The sequence below is a fragment of the Arachis duranensis genome, chromosome 3, assembly GCF_000817695.3.
Source record: "Arachis duranensis cultivar V14167 chromosome 3, aradu.V14167.gnm2.J7QH, whole genome shotgun sequence".
Taxonomy (NCBI): domain Eukaryota; kingdom Viridiplantae; phylum Streptophyta; class Magnoliopsida; order Fabales; family Fabaceae; genus Arachis; species Arachis duranensis.
In genome coordinates, this window is record NC_029774.3 from 5,003,259 (window position 1) to 5,017,665 (window position 14,407).

Here is a 14,407-nt window from a genome sequence, read left to right on the forward strand (position 1 = left end):
CCCCAGTTCGTGAAAATGGAAATGAAACAACGGTTATGATAAAAAACATTCCTTCCAGATACACGTGCGTCTCTCTCCCTTCCTCGCGGTGCCTTATTTGGATACCCCTTCATTTTCCACTTTTCCCTTATTATATGTTTTTTATTTTAATGCACGTCAATGTTTTCATTTTAGTTCATTAATCTTCATTAGCATGTTTAGATTAAATTTAATTTTGTTTTTTATTTGCAGGCGAGATGATCTGGTGAAGTTTTTGGAAAATCATTGCATGGTGGAGAACAGTAAAATAGAGCAAGGATTTGAAAAGACTGATGTTTTGGCCTTTGATTTTGTTTATCTGCCGATTGATTTCAAGTATTATACAAATCCCTACTTTACCATTAGGCTTTTGATGATTTTTTTAAATGCTTTTATTGGAAAAAAGGGAGAAATATTAAGATGTTTGTGTGGTGTTGTGTGCTTAGCTGATCCTGTTCATCATATGATTTCTGCCATTTTACTTGTTGGAATGCATAAAATATAATCCTTTTTTTTTTTCAAACATTCCATTTGGAAAAAAACCGGTAATATTCAACATAAAATGAAGATATCATATCATTGTTCATTTGTTTGTGTTGTGTTGTGTTATGTGCAATGTTTGATCCTGGTAACTGTTGTTGATTGTTGTCAGGACAGGATTCAACAAGGGCTACGCATTTGTGAATTTTACAACCTCAAAAGCAGCATGGAAATTCAACATAACAGCCTCGAACAGCAAATGGGAGATGTACCAATCCCAAAAGGTTCGGCAAGTTGCAAAAGCAAACATTCAGGTATATGCTCAATCGAATACTACACCTAATTAATCATCACTCAAACGTGTTTAGTTAACTTGTTGACATGTGAATGTTTTGTATCATTTGATATAATGTAGGAGTTTTAGCGTGCCTCGTGATGGAAAGAACAAGAGTGGGGAACAGAAGACTTTGGGTGTTCTGCTGAAGCCTCGATACATTTGATGAACAAGTTTGAAAAACGAAGAAGATTTTGGATTTGACAGAGTTGATTTGACTAAGCAAAAGAAGCCTAATCCTCTGTGTGATGGTTTACCCAATGCAAGTTAGTTTCATCGCAATGTGGTTTTGTTGTAGTTATAGTCACATCGCTTGTTGTAGTTTTGTTTAGTTTAGTTTAGTTTATGGTTTGATGTTCTACTATTTTGGTAGAACTAGCTAGTTAGTTGTTGTTGTTGTAGGATTATGCTATGTTTCTCTACCATTTCCATGCATGGATGGGTTGAGCTTGCCACCTCCTTGTCAATGGGGCTAGGTGGTGGGGTCCACCCTTTTGTGGATATGGCTAAAGACCAAAGTAGTAGTATTTTGGATGCTGGGTTTGTAGCTTGTTCTAACTATAATATAATGGTAACAATAAAAAAAATTAAAAATATATACTTTAGTGTTGTGTCATTTTCTCGAATATTTGATGTGCTAATTTTGGTTTGGACAGTGCCTGAAAGGGGCTGTATTTATGTAAATGCCAAGGTCAAAGGTTGCAGTGTTGTTCTGGAATAATGGCAGCTATGAGAGTATCTCAGATGCTGTAGATTGTGCATGCTTTTTTTGAAGCAATAAGAATGTAATGGTCAAACAGTTTGGGTGTTATGGGTTCTTGGAAGCAATACTAAGATGGTGAAAAACGTTGACTGGTACCGAAGGTGACTGTTTTGTTTTGTATTTTGAAGGTAGAGCTTTTTTGTCTTCAACCTTATCCAAGTCTCAAATGAATATCTTAATTTATTTTTGGGGGCCGGGGTCGATTAAATTAAATGAACTCATTTTAAATTTTTTATTTTATTGAATGTATGGGTTTGTGGAAGCAACTTTTCTGTTCGGATTCCTGGTACTGGCAGTATCATCAAGGGATGAACGTTCTGTGGGTCTGATGGATCAGCCATGAAAAAGGGCACTCCTAAACCGTCCTCATTTGCTGACTATATGTACCAAGTAGTGTGGCACTTATTAGTTAACTTTTCAAACGTTGGTGCTTGGCCGGTACGGCCGCACCCCAAAACCCCAGGTTTCTAGTGGTTATTTATTTATATATTTATTTTTGTTCATGGTATCATCTAATTCGACAGGCTAAAGAATAATGAGTTATGCTAGGGAATTAATTAGGGTCCAGCTGACTTTTGTCAGTTTTCTAATGGATTGGATCTCGAAACCGGTCTTAACAAAGGTAAGTTGATATACATGGATGTTTCTTCTGCTAAACATTATGATATTTTTTTTTCATATTAATAAATATTTTTTATTGTATTTTTCAAATTTTTTGTGTTACAGATGTAGATATTTCTATTTTTTTAAGAATTATATGTTTTTTTTAAACTCTAGTTGGACGTTTTTTTATTAAACATTAGGATGTTTTTTAATATTAAGTGGATGTTTTTTTAATATATTTTTGTAATTAACAACTCTTCAAACTGAACCGGATTGTACTTTCCACAAAACTGTACCACCTTCATCAGCATCGCAAGGTCATTCCTCCGAGTCCTGACACGAGCTTTGTTTCATCGACCACCACAATGAACTTGTTGAAGAAGATGGCCTCCAGCAGGAAAGAGCGCTGCCGCAGCTTTTTACAAAGTTGAGGTCGGGTCCACTTCATCGGCGTCGTCAATGACGAGATCGAGGCAGGAATTGTCGTCGAGGATAAAGAGCGAAATTCCGAGAGAACGTACATGTTCCTTAGTGCGCTTGGAGGTAGGGACGCTGATAATGTTGGAGTGTTGACCGATGGAAAGGAGATGGCCGAACTTGGCAACGATGAAGCGGTAGTGGAGCCGGTACCGAGGACCATGCCGGACTTGACATACTCGACGGCGAACTTCTTAAGGTCGTCTTGCGTGAAGGCAGGGGTGGAGAGGGTCTGACGGTGAGAGAGAGAATTTGTGTGTATTGTTGTTGGGGTGTGCAGGTTACTACGAAAGAGAAGGAGAATGTTTTTATAGTTTTTAATTAAGTTTCATTAATGAGTTTTTAATTATTTAAATTTTGAATTTAAAAAATTTAAAATTAATTATTAATAATTATAATTAATTGAGTTATTTAATTATTGGTTGGTTACCCATTTAGTTTCCTGTACTTTTTCAAAAATAATTTGTCACAAATCTAAACTTGATTTAAGATTTGACATTTACTTAAGCGGATGTGTAAATTAATCACTCGACAAATTTAAATTGGTTAAAATTAGTATTTAATTGGGTACGTTTTATTTCTTTGAACCAAAAAGATAGGGTTTTTTTCGGCCTGCCGAGTTTTCTTCTACTATGGTTTCAAATGACTCACTCTATGATATGGGAAAGATATTTGATTTTCCCATTTATTCGATAATTTCTTAACATCCTATGAGAAAGTTTTATTGATGATAATTATGTCTCGGATCATGTATGAATCTTGTTATCAGTATGCCTCTTCCATTGAGATGGATTGCGAAATTGAGCACAAATAAGGTAATACCTTTTGATTATTGTGGTGAGAAACATATATTTCAACCAACAATAGTCAATAATTAATAGGCTTTTACATATATGTAACGAAATCTGTACTAAAACTGATTTTATGATAAAAATAGAAATGTAATAAACTAGCCAATGAAAACAAATAATATTTCCCTTGGCAAAGTAGCATTTTAATTGGCAAAATCTTTTTATTGAATAATTTGTTAAATGCAAGACATGTGGCTTTGGCTTGAAAACACACCAGTTTATGGCAACTGATTAACACTCTTAAAAAAGAAAACTATAAATTGTGGCTATCGTAGCAATAAATAAACTTGGAGCATATGGTCTAATCTTAGTTCCTCTTTCGTTCCTTTCTTCATCAGCTAAGCAACAAAGTAAAAAGAAGGGGTGTTCCGAGAATCGAACTCGGGACCTCTCGCACCCGAAGCGAGAATCATACCACTAGACCAAACACCCACCCTGATCAAGAATATCTCCTAAAAATTTTATCACAAATAAATTCTCTGCTATCCCCAATCCTAAATTATACTTGAGAAACCCAGGAATCCAAACAACGAAGCAAAAATCTGAAAATGGCGTCTTCAGCAACTCACTTTCTCCATTTTCTTCGTTCACAACCACTGTCTTCTTCTTCTTCTTCTTCATTCGTTTCGCTACTGAAACCGCTTCTTCTTTCCTCTCCCAATGTCTTATCCATGCATACTTCACCGCTTCTTCCACAAAACCTCTTCCCCTCCCTCACTCGCCACCACTTCTCTTCACCTTCCCTCTATCTTCCTCACGCGCCTCCCCCTTTTGTGGCTCTCACGGGTTCATCACAAAACTCGGAGGAGGAAGATGACTACTACAATGACGAAGACGACGAAACGGAGCTGTACGATGAAGAATCTGACGACGACGATGATTTGGAATCGGAAAGGAGCAGTTTTGAGGAGAATACACAGATAGGTTCAGAATCGAATTCAACTTCGTCGCCATTGGAGAGGAAGAGGGAGGAGAGGTTGAAGGTAGAGGTTCCGAGTCTCAGCGTGAAGGAAAGGAAAGAGCTTGCGTCTTACGCGCACAGTTTGGGGAAGAAGCTCAAGACCCAGTTGGTGGGAAAGTCCGGTGTTACCCCCAATGTTGCAACCTCTTTCATTGAGACACTTGAAGCCAATGAGCTTCTCAAGGTATCAATTTCAATTTCCCTGTTAATTGTGTTGTTATTGTTGTTGGAGGAACATGCTTGAGAGATTTTCTCGCTTCAGTATTGTTATGCTTGCCATGTGTTTGATGAATTTCCTGAGAGAGATGGGAAAGAGCGGAACTTGTTTTCCGTGTTTCCTATTCCCAATTCACAAGATTTAGGTAATTTTCCTCTTGGATTGCTTATGAAATTGGGTGTAAGCAGATAGTTTTCTCATGTTTTGCATTTGCGATTGGTAGTATTTTTCCTTTCTTGAAGTTGTTACTTATATTAAACCATGGAAAACCATCAAATGAAATGCTTAAAAGGACTATGGCACGTAATGTTATTATATCATGGCATTGCATGCAAAACATGGATAAACTGTGTTGGACAGCTTTCCTTTGTCCCTTCGGTTTTCCATGTACTGCTTAAATTCTTCGAATTATTGAGTGGTTGGAAAGTGGAAATTGAGCTACTTTGCATGCTTATTGTGATCATTAATTATTGTAGACTGCAGAGAGGGTAATATTTGTAGGGCTTATACTTTATATCATGTGTCTACTGTGCTAAGATCTTATTCAGAGTGAGGTTAGTAGTTGTTATGCTGTTCAAACATCTTTGAACTTTCTTGGCTTTTAGAAGTTATAATAGTTATGGTAAAAATGATCAGTTTCTGTACAAACACTTGGATTCTAATAATTTGTAGTTGCAATTTTGAATGGCATTTGCAGATTAAAATACATAGGAGTTGCCCTGGTGAGTTGGAAGATGTGGTGAAGCAGCTGGAAGAAGCAACCGGTTCAGTGGCAGTTGGTAAAATTGGTCGAACCCTGATTATATACAGGCCTAGTCTCACCAAATTGAAGGCCGAAGAAAAAAAGAAACAAGTTCGTCAACTCTTTCTTAAAAGACAATTAAAATACAGACAATTAAACAAGGTATTAATTACTACTATATAGCACTGTACTAAATTTATTTATTTTATCGTTATCTTATCTTTCCTAATTACTAGTACTATTCGATATTGTTGTGAAAACTACAGAGTAGGGAACAAGTACCAAAATTATCACGGCGTGGTTCATCTTCATCGTGGAAAGTGAGGAGTAGTAGGTCATAATTAACACCTATTGGATTGGCTATTGTTAGTGGAATTATTTTCTTGAGGTTTGTCATGTCCCGTGGCCTAAACAAACTTGAGGATTTGCAATGATGGATTCCGGTGCTCGAGATGAAGGATCGTTTTCAACCAATTATGCTCTTGGTAATTAACACTTGTTAGTAAGTGCAGAAGTCAGTTGAAACGTTAGTATTTAGTAATGAATGCTTGTACTGTATAATCAATGTTATGTGAGCAAAGCTACGGAGTGTGTGTAGAAGGGTAGAACGGTGCTTGGATTGAATTCTTTATTTTTGGAATATTTGTGCTTTCTTATTTGCAAAATATCTAAGCGCTTAATCTGTTAATTTTATTATGCATCCAAGAACAATTTTTTGTCATTTTAAGTTTTTAACTAAACTCTTTTTTAGAATTTGATTAAAATTGAAATGATTTATATGTTAAAAACATATAGTTATTTTTACCTTTTTGTGACACTACTATAAAAAAGAAAGATTTAAATTAAGAAATAGGTGGGAAAAGTCCAACACCACCAATTGACCCTAACCAACTGCCTTGATCAACACACGATAGCCCCGGCTGAGTGCGTTGGATGACCCTGGCTAACCACCGGCCAACTGAACCAACAGAAGCAGGCCGCCCCTGCCAGCCGGCGCGATCAACCACACCAGCAGATTTTGACAGAATAAATAAAAAGTAAAAATACAAAATCAAATTATTTTATCAATTTTTAAATAAATCAATTCTTGTTTTGCATTTTGCATTACAATTTAAAGAATTATAAGCTACAGTACAGACAACATGCTTCCTTCCTTACAATATGTGACACTAACAAAAAAATAATACAACGGATAAAGAGTTTCTTTTTTTGGTAGAATAGTAGAAATCCTATAGAAGGGAATCTTGTCTGGCATTTGAGATCTCAGAGGGTATGATTCTTTCAGTATTGGTTTCCATATCCATACTTGAACGAGACCATTAGTTAAAAGGAAAGAATATCCATGTGCTGGTAAAAATAGTATTTCTAACCTAGGTAGCCTTCAACTTTTGCAGCTCATGTTGGCTTAAATCTTCTGAGGACAGAACGCTACTGGGAGAGAGAAGGCGCAAAAGGGCAATTGAAAACCGAGCCTAATGATCATAAAAGAATTGCATGTCAGAATATTTGGAAAACAAATTATTAGTACAAACAACGTTACTCTTCAAAAAAGGTCATAGTCTGCATGTTATGCCAATTTGAGATCCAAGTCTTACCCACTGAAATCCGGCAAGGGCAAACCAACAGCCTTGCAAACCAAATCTACTGCTTAAGACCTGGCACATTGGTAGATTGTGTTTTGTTACAAATGCAGCATAATGGATCAAGCAGCTATTACTAATAATAGAAGTGATAATATCTATTCTCTAACAATCATAATAACAAAAGAGAGAAGTGGTTACTGATAGCACTAGTGCACCAAGACAAAAGCATCCACTCATTGACAAGCTTATGAATCTTAGATCCCGTCCAGCCTGATTAAGCAATGTGCAACGATGTTATAAACTTAAAAATACAGTTTTTATATAATGGATTGAACTGAATATCCAAGCAGGAACATACCAACAATGTTCCTTCCAAGCATACAGTAGGTGGTGTCACAGATAGCGCTATGAAATACGGTATCAGCACTTTATGCATCTGTACGGTCGCAAATGCAGCAAATTACCAACTTATGCTTACATTCTAAAACTACGTCTAGTTTATAAGAGTATATGCTTTTCTGCCTATATATCCTGCCAAACAATGTAGGAAAATGAGATTGAGAATATATCTAAGCTAAATTGTAAAAGTTAAACTAACCCCTTGGATGACCATCTGATCAGGTGTAAAAAGATAAGGGAATAACCAAGGAATAGATGTTCCAACAATCCCCAACAACAATCCAAGTATAGCTCCAATACTTACAAGAGACCTTAGAAGCAACCAGGCCTGTTGAAAGTATAAATTCAGGGAATTTCAAATATACAAAACAAAACAATATCTAGATAGAATCTGCAAAATAGATTAGTTAGGAGAATGGAGTGCCAGCTTATGAAGCAATCCTTCCCAACCAAAAGGAAAGATACAATTTCAAACTATGAGCAAAAGAGAGATTTAAAACAGGGGAGAGAGATCCTCTGAAACAGCAATTAAGAGCATCACAAACCTTTGCCAAATTCCGATTTATTCCATATATCAACCCAGGCATAAATGATTGAGCAGTTTGGGAGAGAGGTTCGCCCCAAACTGTACATGTCATGTAGATTTGAACCATAACCTGCAACAAGTGTTGAGTAATCAATTTAGTTCGCTGAAATGAGCAGATGGAAAGCAACGGAATGGAGTCACAAAATAAGAAGGGGGGTAAACAAACTTGGTGAGCGGCCATTGTATGGGTACCCATTGAAGTAGCATTATATATAAGCAGCGAGTAGAAAGCCACCTAAGATCAGAACTTTCAGTTAGTTTTTAAGTCTCAGAATACAGCAAAGAGAGAACCACAAATATAACAAATACTGAATGCAACCTTTGACATCAGTGTTAAAAATACAGGAGCAGCAAGACCAAGTATATTCAGAAATTCTTTCCCTGAAGGAATGGATAAAGCAAGTGCATCGTATCCTTTCTTGTTTAGATTTTGAATCATCATATATGCAGAAAATACCTAGAACCAGAAACAGATAAAAAGGAAGTGAATACAGAGTTGAGTACACTATAAAAAATTAATGTATATCGAGAGTTTGTCGGGCACACTTGAGATATCATTGCAGCCCATGCAGCCCCTGCAATACCATATCCTAAGATGCGGCACAAAACTACAAGACCAATTCCATTTATAACGGTGGCAGCTGCCAAAGACTTCAAAGGTCCCCAGGAATCCTTCATGCCAAGACTGCAACAGAAAATTGTGAATATGAAGATAGGAAATTAAATTTACAAGCAGGTGTTTATCAATTATCATAATATCATACAAGCAAAGGTGAACCCAATATTAGCATATTACATTTACTTGGGATAAGAGAAACTTCAAAAAAGATTGCTCAAACAACTTAAAGAAAATTTATGAAAAAACATGAGATCTGAATTCAAGTTCCATTTAAAATATACAAAACATACAAATACCACTAACAAACAGTTAGAGCCTTGATATCAGAGAAATATCAAAGCAATAAGTTTTAGGATTGGCCGATAGTTTCCACAGTGAACATGAAATGACGCGAAATATGATGTCATGACTCGAGCAGTATGACAGATTTGATAAAAAAAATTTACAACCACTCATTTCAGAATCACACAAGAAATATATAGCATATTTGCACCTTGCACTCTGAGCAACCCATCCAGAAAGTAAAGCAGGCCATGCCAAGCTTCGAATCTAACACCAAAAGATACTCGGTGAAACTACATAAAACAGATAATGATATCTTTGCTTGATCATTAGCAAAAACAAATAAATGATTAAGAAAGGAGAGAGGTATCTTATTTGCAACCTTGAATATCTTTCTTAAAGAAAACGTCAGTACTGAACAATTTACTTCCCTCCACAAAATCTTTGATGATTTAGTGTGTTTATAGACATGAATCGTGATCTTCATCTAAATTGAAGGATATGTAATCAGAGGAAACAAACCTGAACATAAGTATTAGCAGCAGGTACAACATGTGCATTCTTTGGTCCAGTAAAAGCTGGAGAAAGTAGTAAAAAGGAGAAGAAAGAAAGGCATTAACAGAAAAATATCAGTCATGGAATTTGATATGCTAAATTTCCTCCATAAATGCATTATAGCTATACAAAATGCATTATTGGAGGAGCAGAAAAAGGTTTGAATCATTTCATAATTAATACCGGTGAGTATTGCTGCACCAAACACCTTTGTGAACAAAAGCATCGAGATGCCGCAGGCTAAGCCAACAAAAAGTAAGACAGATATGTGATGCTGAACTTCTTCTCTATCCTACACAAACACATGCACTCAACAAAAGCAGCATACATATTCACTAATGTTTTATAGCAGAAGGGAAAAAGGGAAGCCTAACCTGGTTAGCAAGGGCAGTTGCAACCATATTGGAGGTAGCAATAGAGAGGAACATGAACATGTAGCTCATGTAATCACACACAACCGTGGCAGGACCTGCTCATGGGAAAATAAAACAATCTAATTCCACATTTGCCAATTGCCATTACTAAATGCGAATGACTTAAATGCACCAAGTTTAACTTGTGCATGATACAGTACACTGAGGTAATCTATCAGTGTGTGTATATATAATTAAACTGAAATCTACATAACTGTATTACCAATGGTGCATAGCATTGTTTTATATAGGACAATGCTGGTGTATCATCTACCAAGATAATCTAAATGGTATAAATTTAAACACAATTTTACATCAATAATTACTATTAAATCTACACTATTGGATTATTTTGGTGCATAAAGCAACAGATATTCATTCACTAGAGTCTACAAAATAACAGAACACAATTACTCTTTACTCATACAAGGTGGCTCATAAACAATCAATTTCCTTCAAATGATAATCAAAATTAAGCAGTGGAAATTTCCCATACCTAAGGCAGCAAGCTCAATTGAGCTACCGTGACCAATAACAGCAGTATCCATGAGGCTCATGATGGGCCCACACAACCAAAGCCCAGTAGCAGGCCCAGTAAACATCACAATCTCCTTCACCTGGCTCCATATACCCTGATCTGCAAGCTCCTTCTTCTCACCCTCTTCTTCCACCGTCACCACCATTCCATCGTTATCTTCGGAACTACCACTGAGCTCTTGTCCCTGAGCCACACGAGCCGGTCGGAACCCAAAGCGACGTCGTATTGACGCCGCATGGAACGATTTCGAAGGAAGAGCAGCGTTGTAGTTGCGAGCTGAGAGTGATGAAGGAAGTGAAATTAGGTTGGGGTTTCTGAGGGAAGGGGTGCGAATAGTACGAGGCAGAGGCAATGAAAGTTTCAGTGCCATTTTTCTCTTCTTTTGGTTGTTTTTTTTTTAATTTTCTTTATTTATTTATTTATTTATTTATTTTGGGTTGTGTTGTATTGAAGTGCAAGTAGAAAGGGAAGGGGGAGTGAGGGTTCAAATAAAATTGGACAGGAGAACGAAGAAAAAGGGAGTGGCTGGTAATGGTGACAAGACAGAGCCGAGTGAGTGAATGTGGATTGATATTGGCCGTTTAATAAAAGAACACGAGAATTTAAGAGGGAATTAGTTCGTTTTTTTTTTGGCGCCTTTTTGTAACTTGCTATGTTTCTGTCCCACTATAATTCAATGATGTGTTGCCTTGTCGTCTCGGCATCTTCCTCAACTTGAGTTTTTCTTTCTGGCGAAGTTGACCTTTCAGTGGCAGTGACTCAATTCATCTCTTTGTTTTCAGTTTCTTTTGGCACAATCTTTTGGGGTCTTTTTATGCTACCACCACCAGTCAACTTTAACTGGGCTTCTTAGCCCAATAGTCTGATCTGATGAGGCAAGCCTGCCCAATATTAATGGATTTTGAATTTTTAAGACTTTTGTGGATAAAAAAAATGTGTTGGGATATGAGACCCTGGGCCAGAAATATGGTTCAGGTTAATTTCGTAGAGCTGAAACACACAAGGATATGAGATCCTGTCTGGGCGCTATTTGGGTGAAAAATGTCATTACCAGTGTATGTAACTTTAATGAAGTTCCTTGTCTGAGCCGTTATTTGGGAGCGATGTTCACAAACTCAAGAAAAAAAAAAAAAAGACAACTGAAAGATAGCCATAGAGAGATTTAAAGGGAAGCTTAAGGGATGGAAGACAAAATGCTTATCTATGGTGAGGAGAATCACATTAGTTCAATCAGTCATTAGCCCTTGTCTTAACTTTGATATGGCACGCACTAAGATTCCGATTGGAGTTTGCAAGGAAATAGAAAAGCTCCAAAAAAGCTTTATTTGAGGAGAAGAGAATAATAATAGAAAATTGCATGTTATTAGTAGGGAGAAAATGTGCAAGCCAAAAGTTTAAGGAGGATTGGGGATTTGAAAGTTCAGTTTGATGAATAGAGCATTCCTTATAAAAACTCTGTAGAGAATCTTGATAGAGGAAGAATTGTTGTGGATTAATTCGATTTATGCTAAATATGGCAGGGGTCAAAACCTTTTCAAGAACATCATAACTCACTCTTCGGACTCTCCTCTCCGAAAACAATTAGTTATATTATGGGAGAGTATGAAAATTAATATAGGCTATGACATTGGTAACGGATGAAAAGCGAGGTTTTGGAATAATTTTTGGATAAAGAGTGAAGACATACTCAAGATGAACAGACAATGTCCGTGATTTCGTCCTTCCAAATGGAGAGTGGAACACAAATCTCCTGAGGTAATTTCTCTCCAGTGACTCTATTAACAAAATAAGAGTATTATTACCTCCTAATGATGATATGGATAAAGACAATTTTTTGGAGAGAAACATGTGACGGAAACTTTACTATGGCAAGCGCTTATTTTATGCTTGATAATGATCGGAGAGGGGAGGATATAGCCTGAAAAATTATATGGAATTGGAGAAGTCTACAGCATATTAAATGCTTTATGTGGATGGTCCTACACAAGAGACTATTAACTGTTAGCTGGAGAGCTAAGCTTTTTGACAGTTGCCCAAACCGCCACCTCTGCGATGGATAACAAGAAACACTCATCTACGTTTTAAGGAATTGTTCTGCTGCGCATCGAAAATTAGCAACCCAAAAGATATAATATGGATATCTTTTATCACAGTTACTTGCTGAAAGTTGTGGAATCGGAGAAACAAAGAAATATTTTTTTCTTTATACAAGAGGCCAGTCCATGCCAAGGATTCCATAATCTTTTTTGTACAAAGTATTCAAAAGATGTTCAAAAAGGACAAGTTGTTGTAGAGTCATCAGAGAAGAGATGAATGCCACATAAAATGAAAAACTCCTTCCTCGGGATGGAAAAAAATCAATTCTGATGGACCTATCGTAAAAAATCTGGGCAAGGCAAGGTGTGGTGAACTATTAAGAAATGAACCAGAATGTTGGATAGCAGGTTACATGTAAAATATTAGAGACTGTACAGCATTCCAAGCAGAATTGTGGGGGGTTTTAAAGGGCTTGGAAACGGCTGGGATTTAGGCCTAAAAATAATTGAATTGGAAGTAAATTCGAAGACTATTCTTTCAATTTTGAATAAACAGAACAGTTCTGTGCACCCAAATGCACTGGTGAAGAGAATCACCCAGTTCAAGCAGTGAGATTAGAAGTTGACCTTTATACATAACTATAAGGAAAGAAATCGAGCAATGGACCTTCTCGCTAGAAAAGTCTTAGCTTAAGCGAGGGATTTCATTTTGTTGATAAACCTGACCAGAAATTATGTAAATTATTGGTGAAGATGCTAGAGGTACTCATAACTCGAGAAATCTCGTCTCTATTATTTTTGGGTCTCGGTCCTGTCTGTCAACTGAAAAAAAAAAAGACATGAGAGCCTGGAAGCTAATCAGCTAGAATTCTGGAGCATAATTGTTGAACAACCAAATTATCTAAACCGCCAAACTACAATTTTAGAAAAACCTAAATGGCAAAAAATCATGACAGTTATAAACAATAACAAACAAGACAAACATAAAAAATGAGGAATTAGTAGTTTAATTTTGATGTATGAACGACGTAAAATATTTTATATATTTATCGTATCAAATATAACTCCGCCTATGTTACACTTGCGGTACATAGCCGGTCCCAAACCCGGATAAAGGAGGAGGGTTGTGTTAGGTCTTTGGCAACCAACATAAAAATATAGCCGAACCCTCCATGACATGAATCAAAGACATTATTGCGCTAAAGTTAGGTCGTTGCCCGGAAGCAACGCGTCGTATGACTCGAGTATGGTGTCAAAGCAAGAGCCGCTGCATCGGTGCCCGGATATAGTGTTAAATGAGCAAGGGTTCTCGTGTTTTCGTGAACGGACGAGGGTAAATAAGTTAGTTCACAAAGTAAAAGGTAAAGGTCGAAACGACAGAAGGTTGAGATTTGGGACATGGAACATAGGCACTCTAACAGGAAAGTCCATGGAGGTGGTGGACACCATGACAAGGAGGAAGATTAACATTATGTGCCTACAAGAAACGAAATGGGTTAGTGCAAAGGCTAGGAAATTGGATACTTCTGGTTTCAAACTTTAGTATACAGGAAAGGTGAAGAATAGGAATGGAGTTGGAATAATTGTGGATAAGCAGTAGAAGAAGGACTTAGTGGATGTCAAGAGGGTGGGAGATCGGATCATCTCTATCAAACTTGTGGTGGAGGGAGGTACTTTCCATGTGATTAGCGCCTATGCACCGCAAGTGGGTTCGGACGAACAACACAAGATAAGGTTTTGGGAGGATCTAGAGAGTTTGGTTCAAGGCATACATTTGGGAGATAAGATTTTCTTAGGAGGAGATTTAAATGACCATGTTGGGAGAGAAGTGATTAGATATGGGAGTATTCACGGAGGCCATGGTTTCGGGGTGATCAATGCCGAGGGTAAAACTATTTTGGACTTTTCCTCAACCTTTGATCTTCTCATCGCAAATACATGTTTTAAAAA

The 14,407-nt window shown here is 37.0% G+C and overlaps 3 protein-coding genes and 1 non-coding gene across 4 annotated transcripts in view; 2 read left to right on the top strand and 2 right to left on the bottom strand.

The window, feature by feature from the left end:
* Positions 1-922, top strand: part of LOC110278386 (uncharacterized) — a 1,528-nt gene extending 606 nt beyond the window's left edge. Inside the window, exons 2-4 of the mRNA XM_052258096.1 lie at positions 232-354; positions 671-812; positions 914-922. Coding sequence (XP_052114056.1) covers positions 232-354; positions 671-812; positions 914-922 — 274 coding nt within the window. The remainder of the gene's footprint in view (positions 1-231; positions 355-670; positions 813-913) is intronic.
* Positions 923-3,886: 2,964 nt separating this feature from the next.
* Positions 3,887-3,958, bottom strand: TRNAP-CGG (transfer RNA proline (anticodon CGG)). Its single transcript has one exon. It is a non-coding gene; the product is annotated as a tRNA-Pro (tRNA).
* Positions 3,959-4,017: 59 nt separating this feature from the next.
* On the top strand, positions 4,018-6,157 carry LOC107476632 (stress response protein NST1). The gene is made up of 3 exons (XM_016096477.3): positions 4,018-4,671; positions 5,402-5,608; positions 5,713-6,157. Exons 1-3 carry the CDS (start codon positions 4,075-4,077, stop codon positions 5,785-5,787), a joined length of 879 nt encoding a protein of 292 aa, XP_015951963.1. The 5' UTR covers positions 4,018-4,074; the 3' UTR covers positions 5,788-6,157.
* Positions 6,158-6,484: 327 nt separating this feature from the next.
* On the bottom strand, positions 6,485-11,144 carry LOC107476629 (protein DETOXIFICATION 46, chloroplastic). The gene is made up of 14 exons (XM_016096475.3): positions 10,380-11,144; positions 9,845-9,939; positions 9,654-9,762; positions 9,438-9,493; positions 9,127-9,182; positions 8,561-8,699; positions 8,334-8,471; positions 8,181-8,249; positions 7,974-8,084; positions 7,628-7,756; positions 7,388-7,465; positions 7,228-7,299; positions 7,042-7,101; positions 6,485-6,918 (listed from the first exon to the last, which is right to left on the bottom strand). Exons 1-14 carry the CDS (start codon positions 10,789-10,791, stop codon positions 6,817-6,819), a joined length of 1,626 nt encoding a protein of 541 aa, XP_015951961.1. The 5' UTR covers positions 10,792-11,144; the 3' UTR covers positions 6,485-6,816.
* Between the last annotated feature and the right edge of the window lie 3,263 nt (positions 11,145-14,407).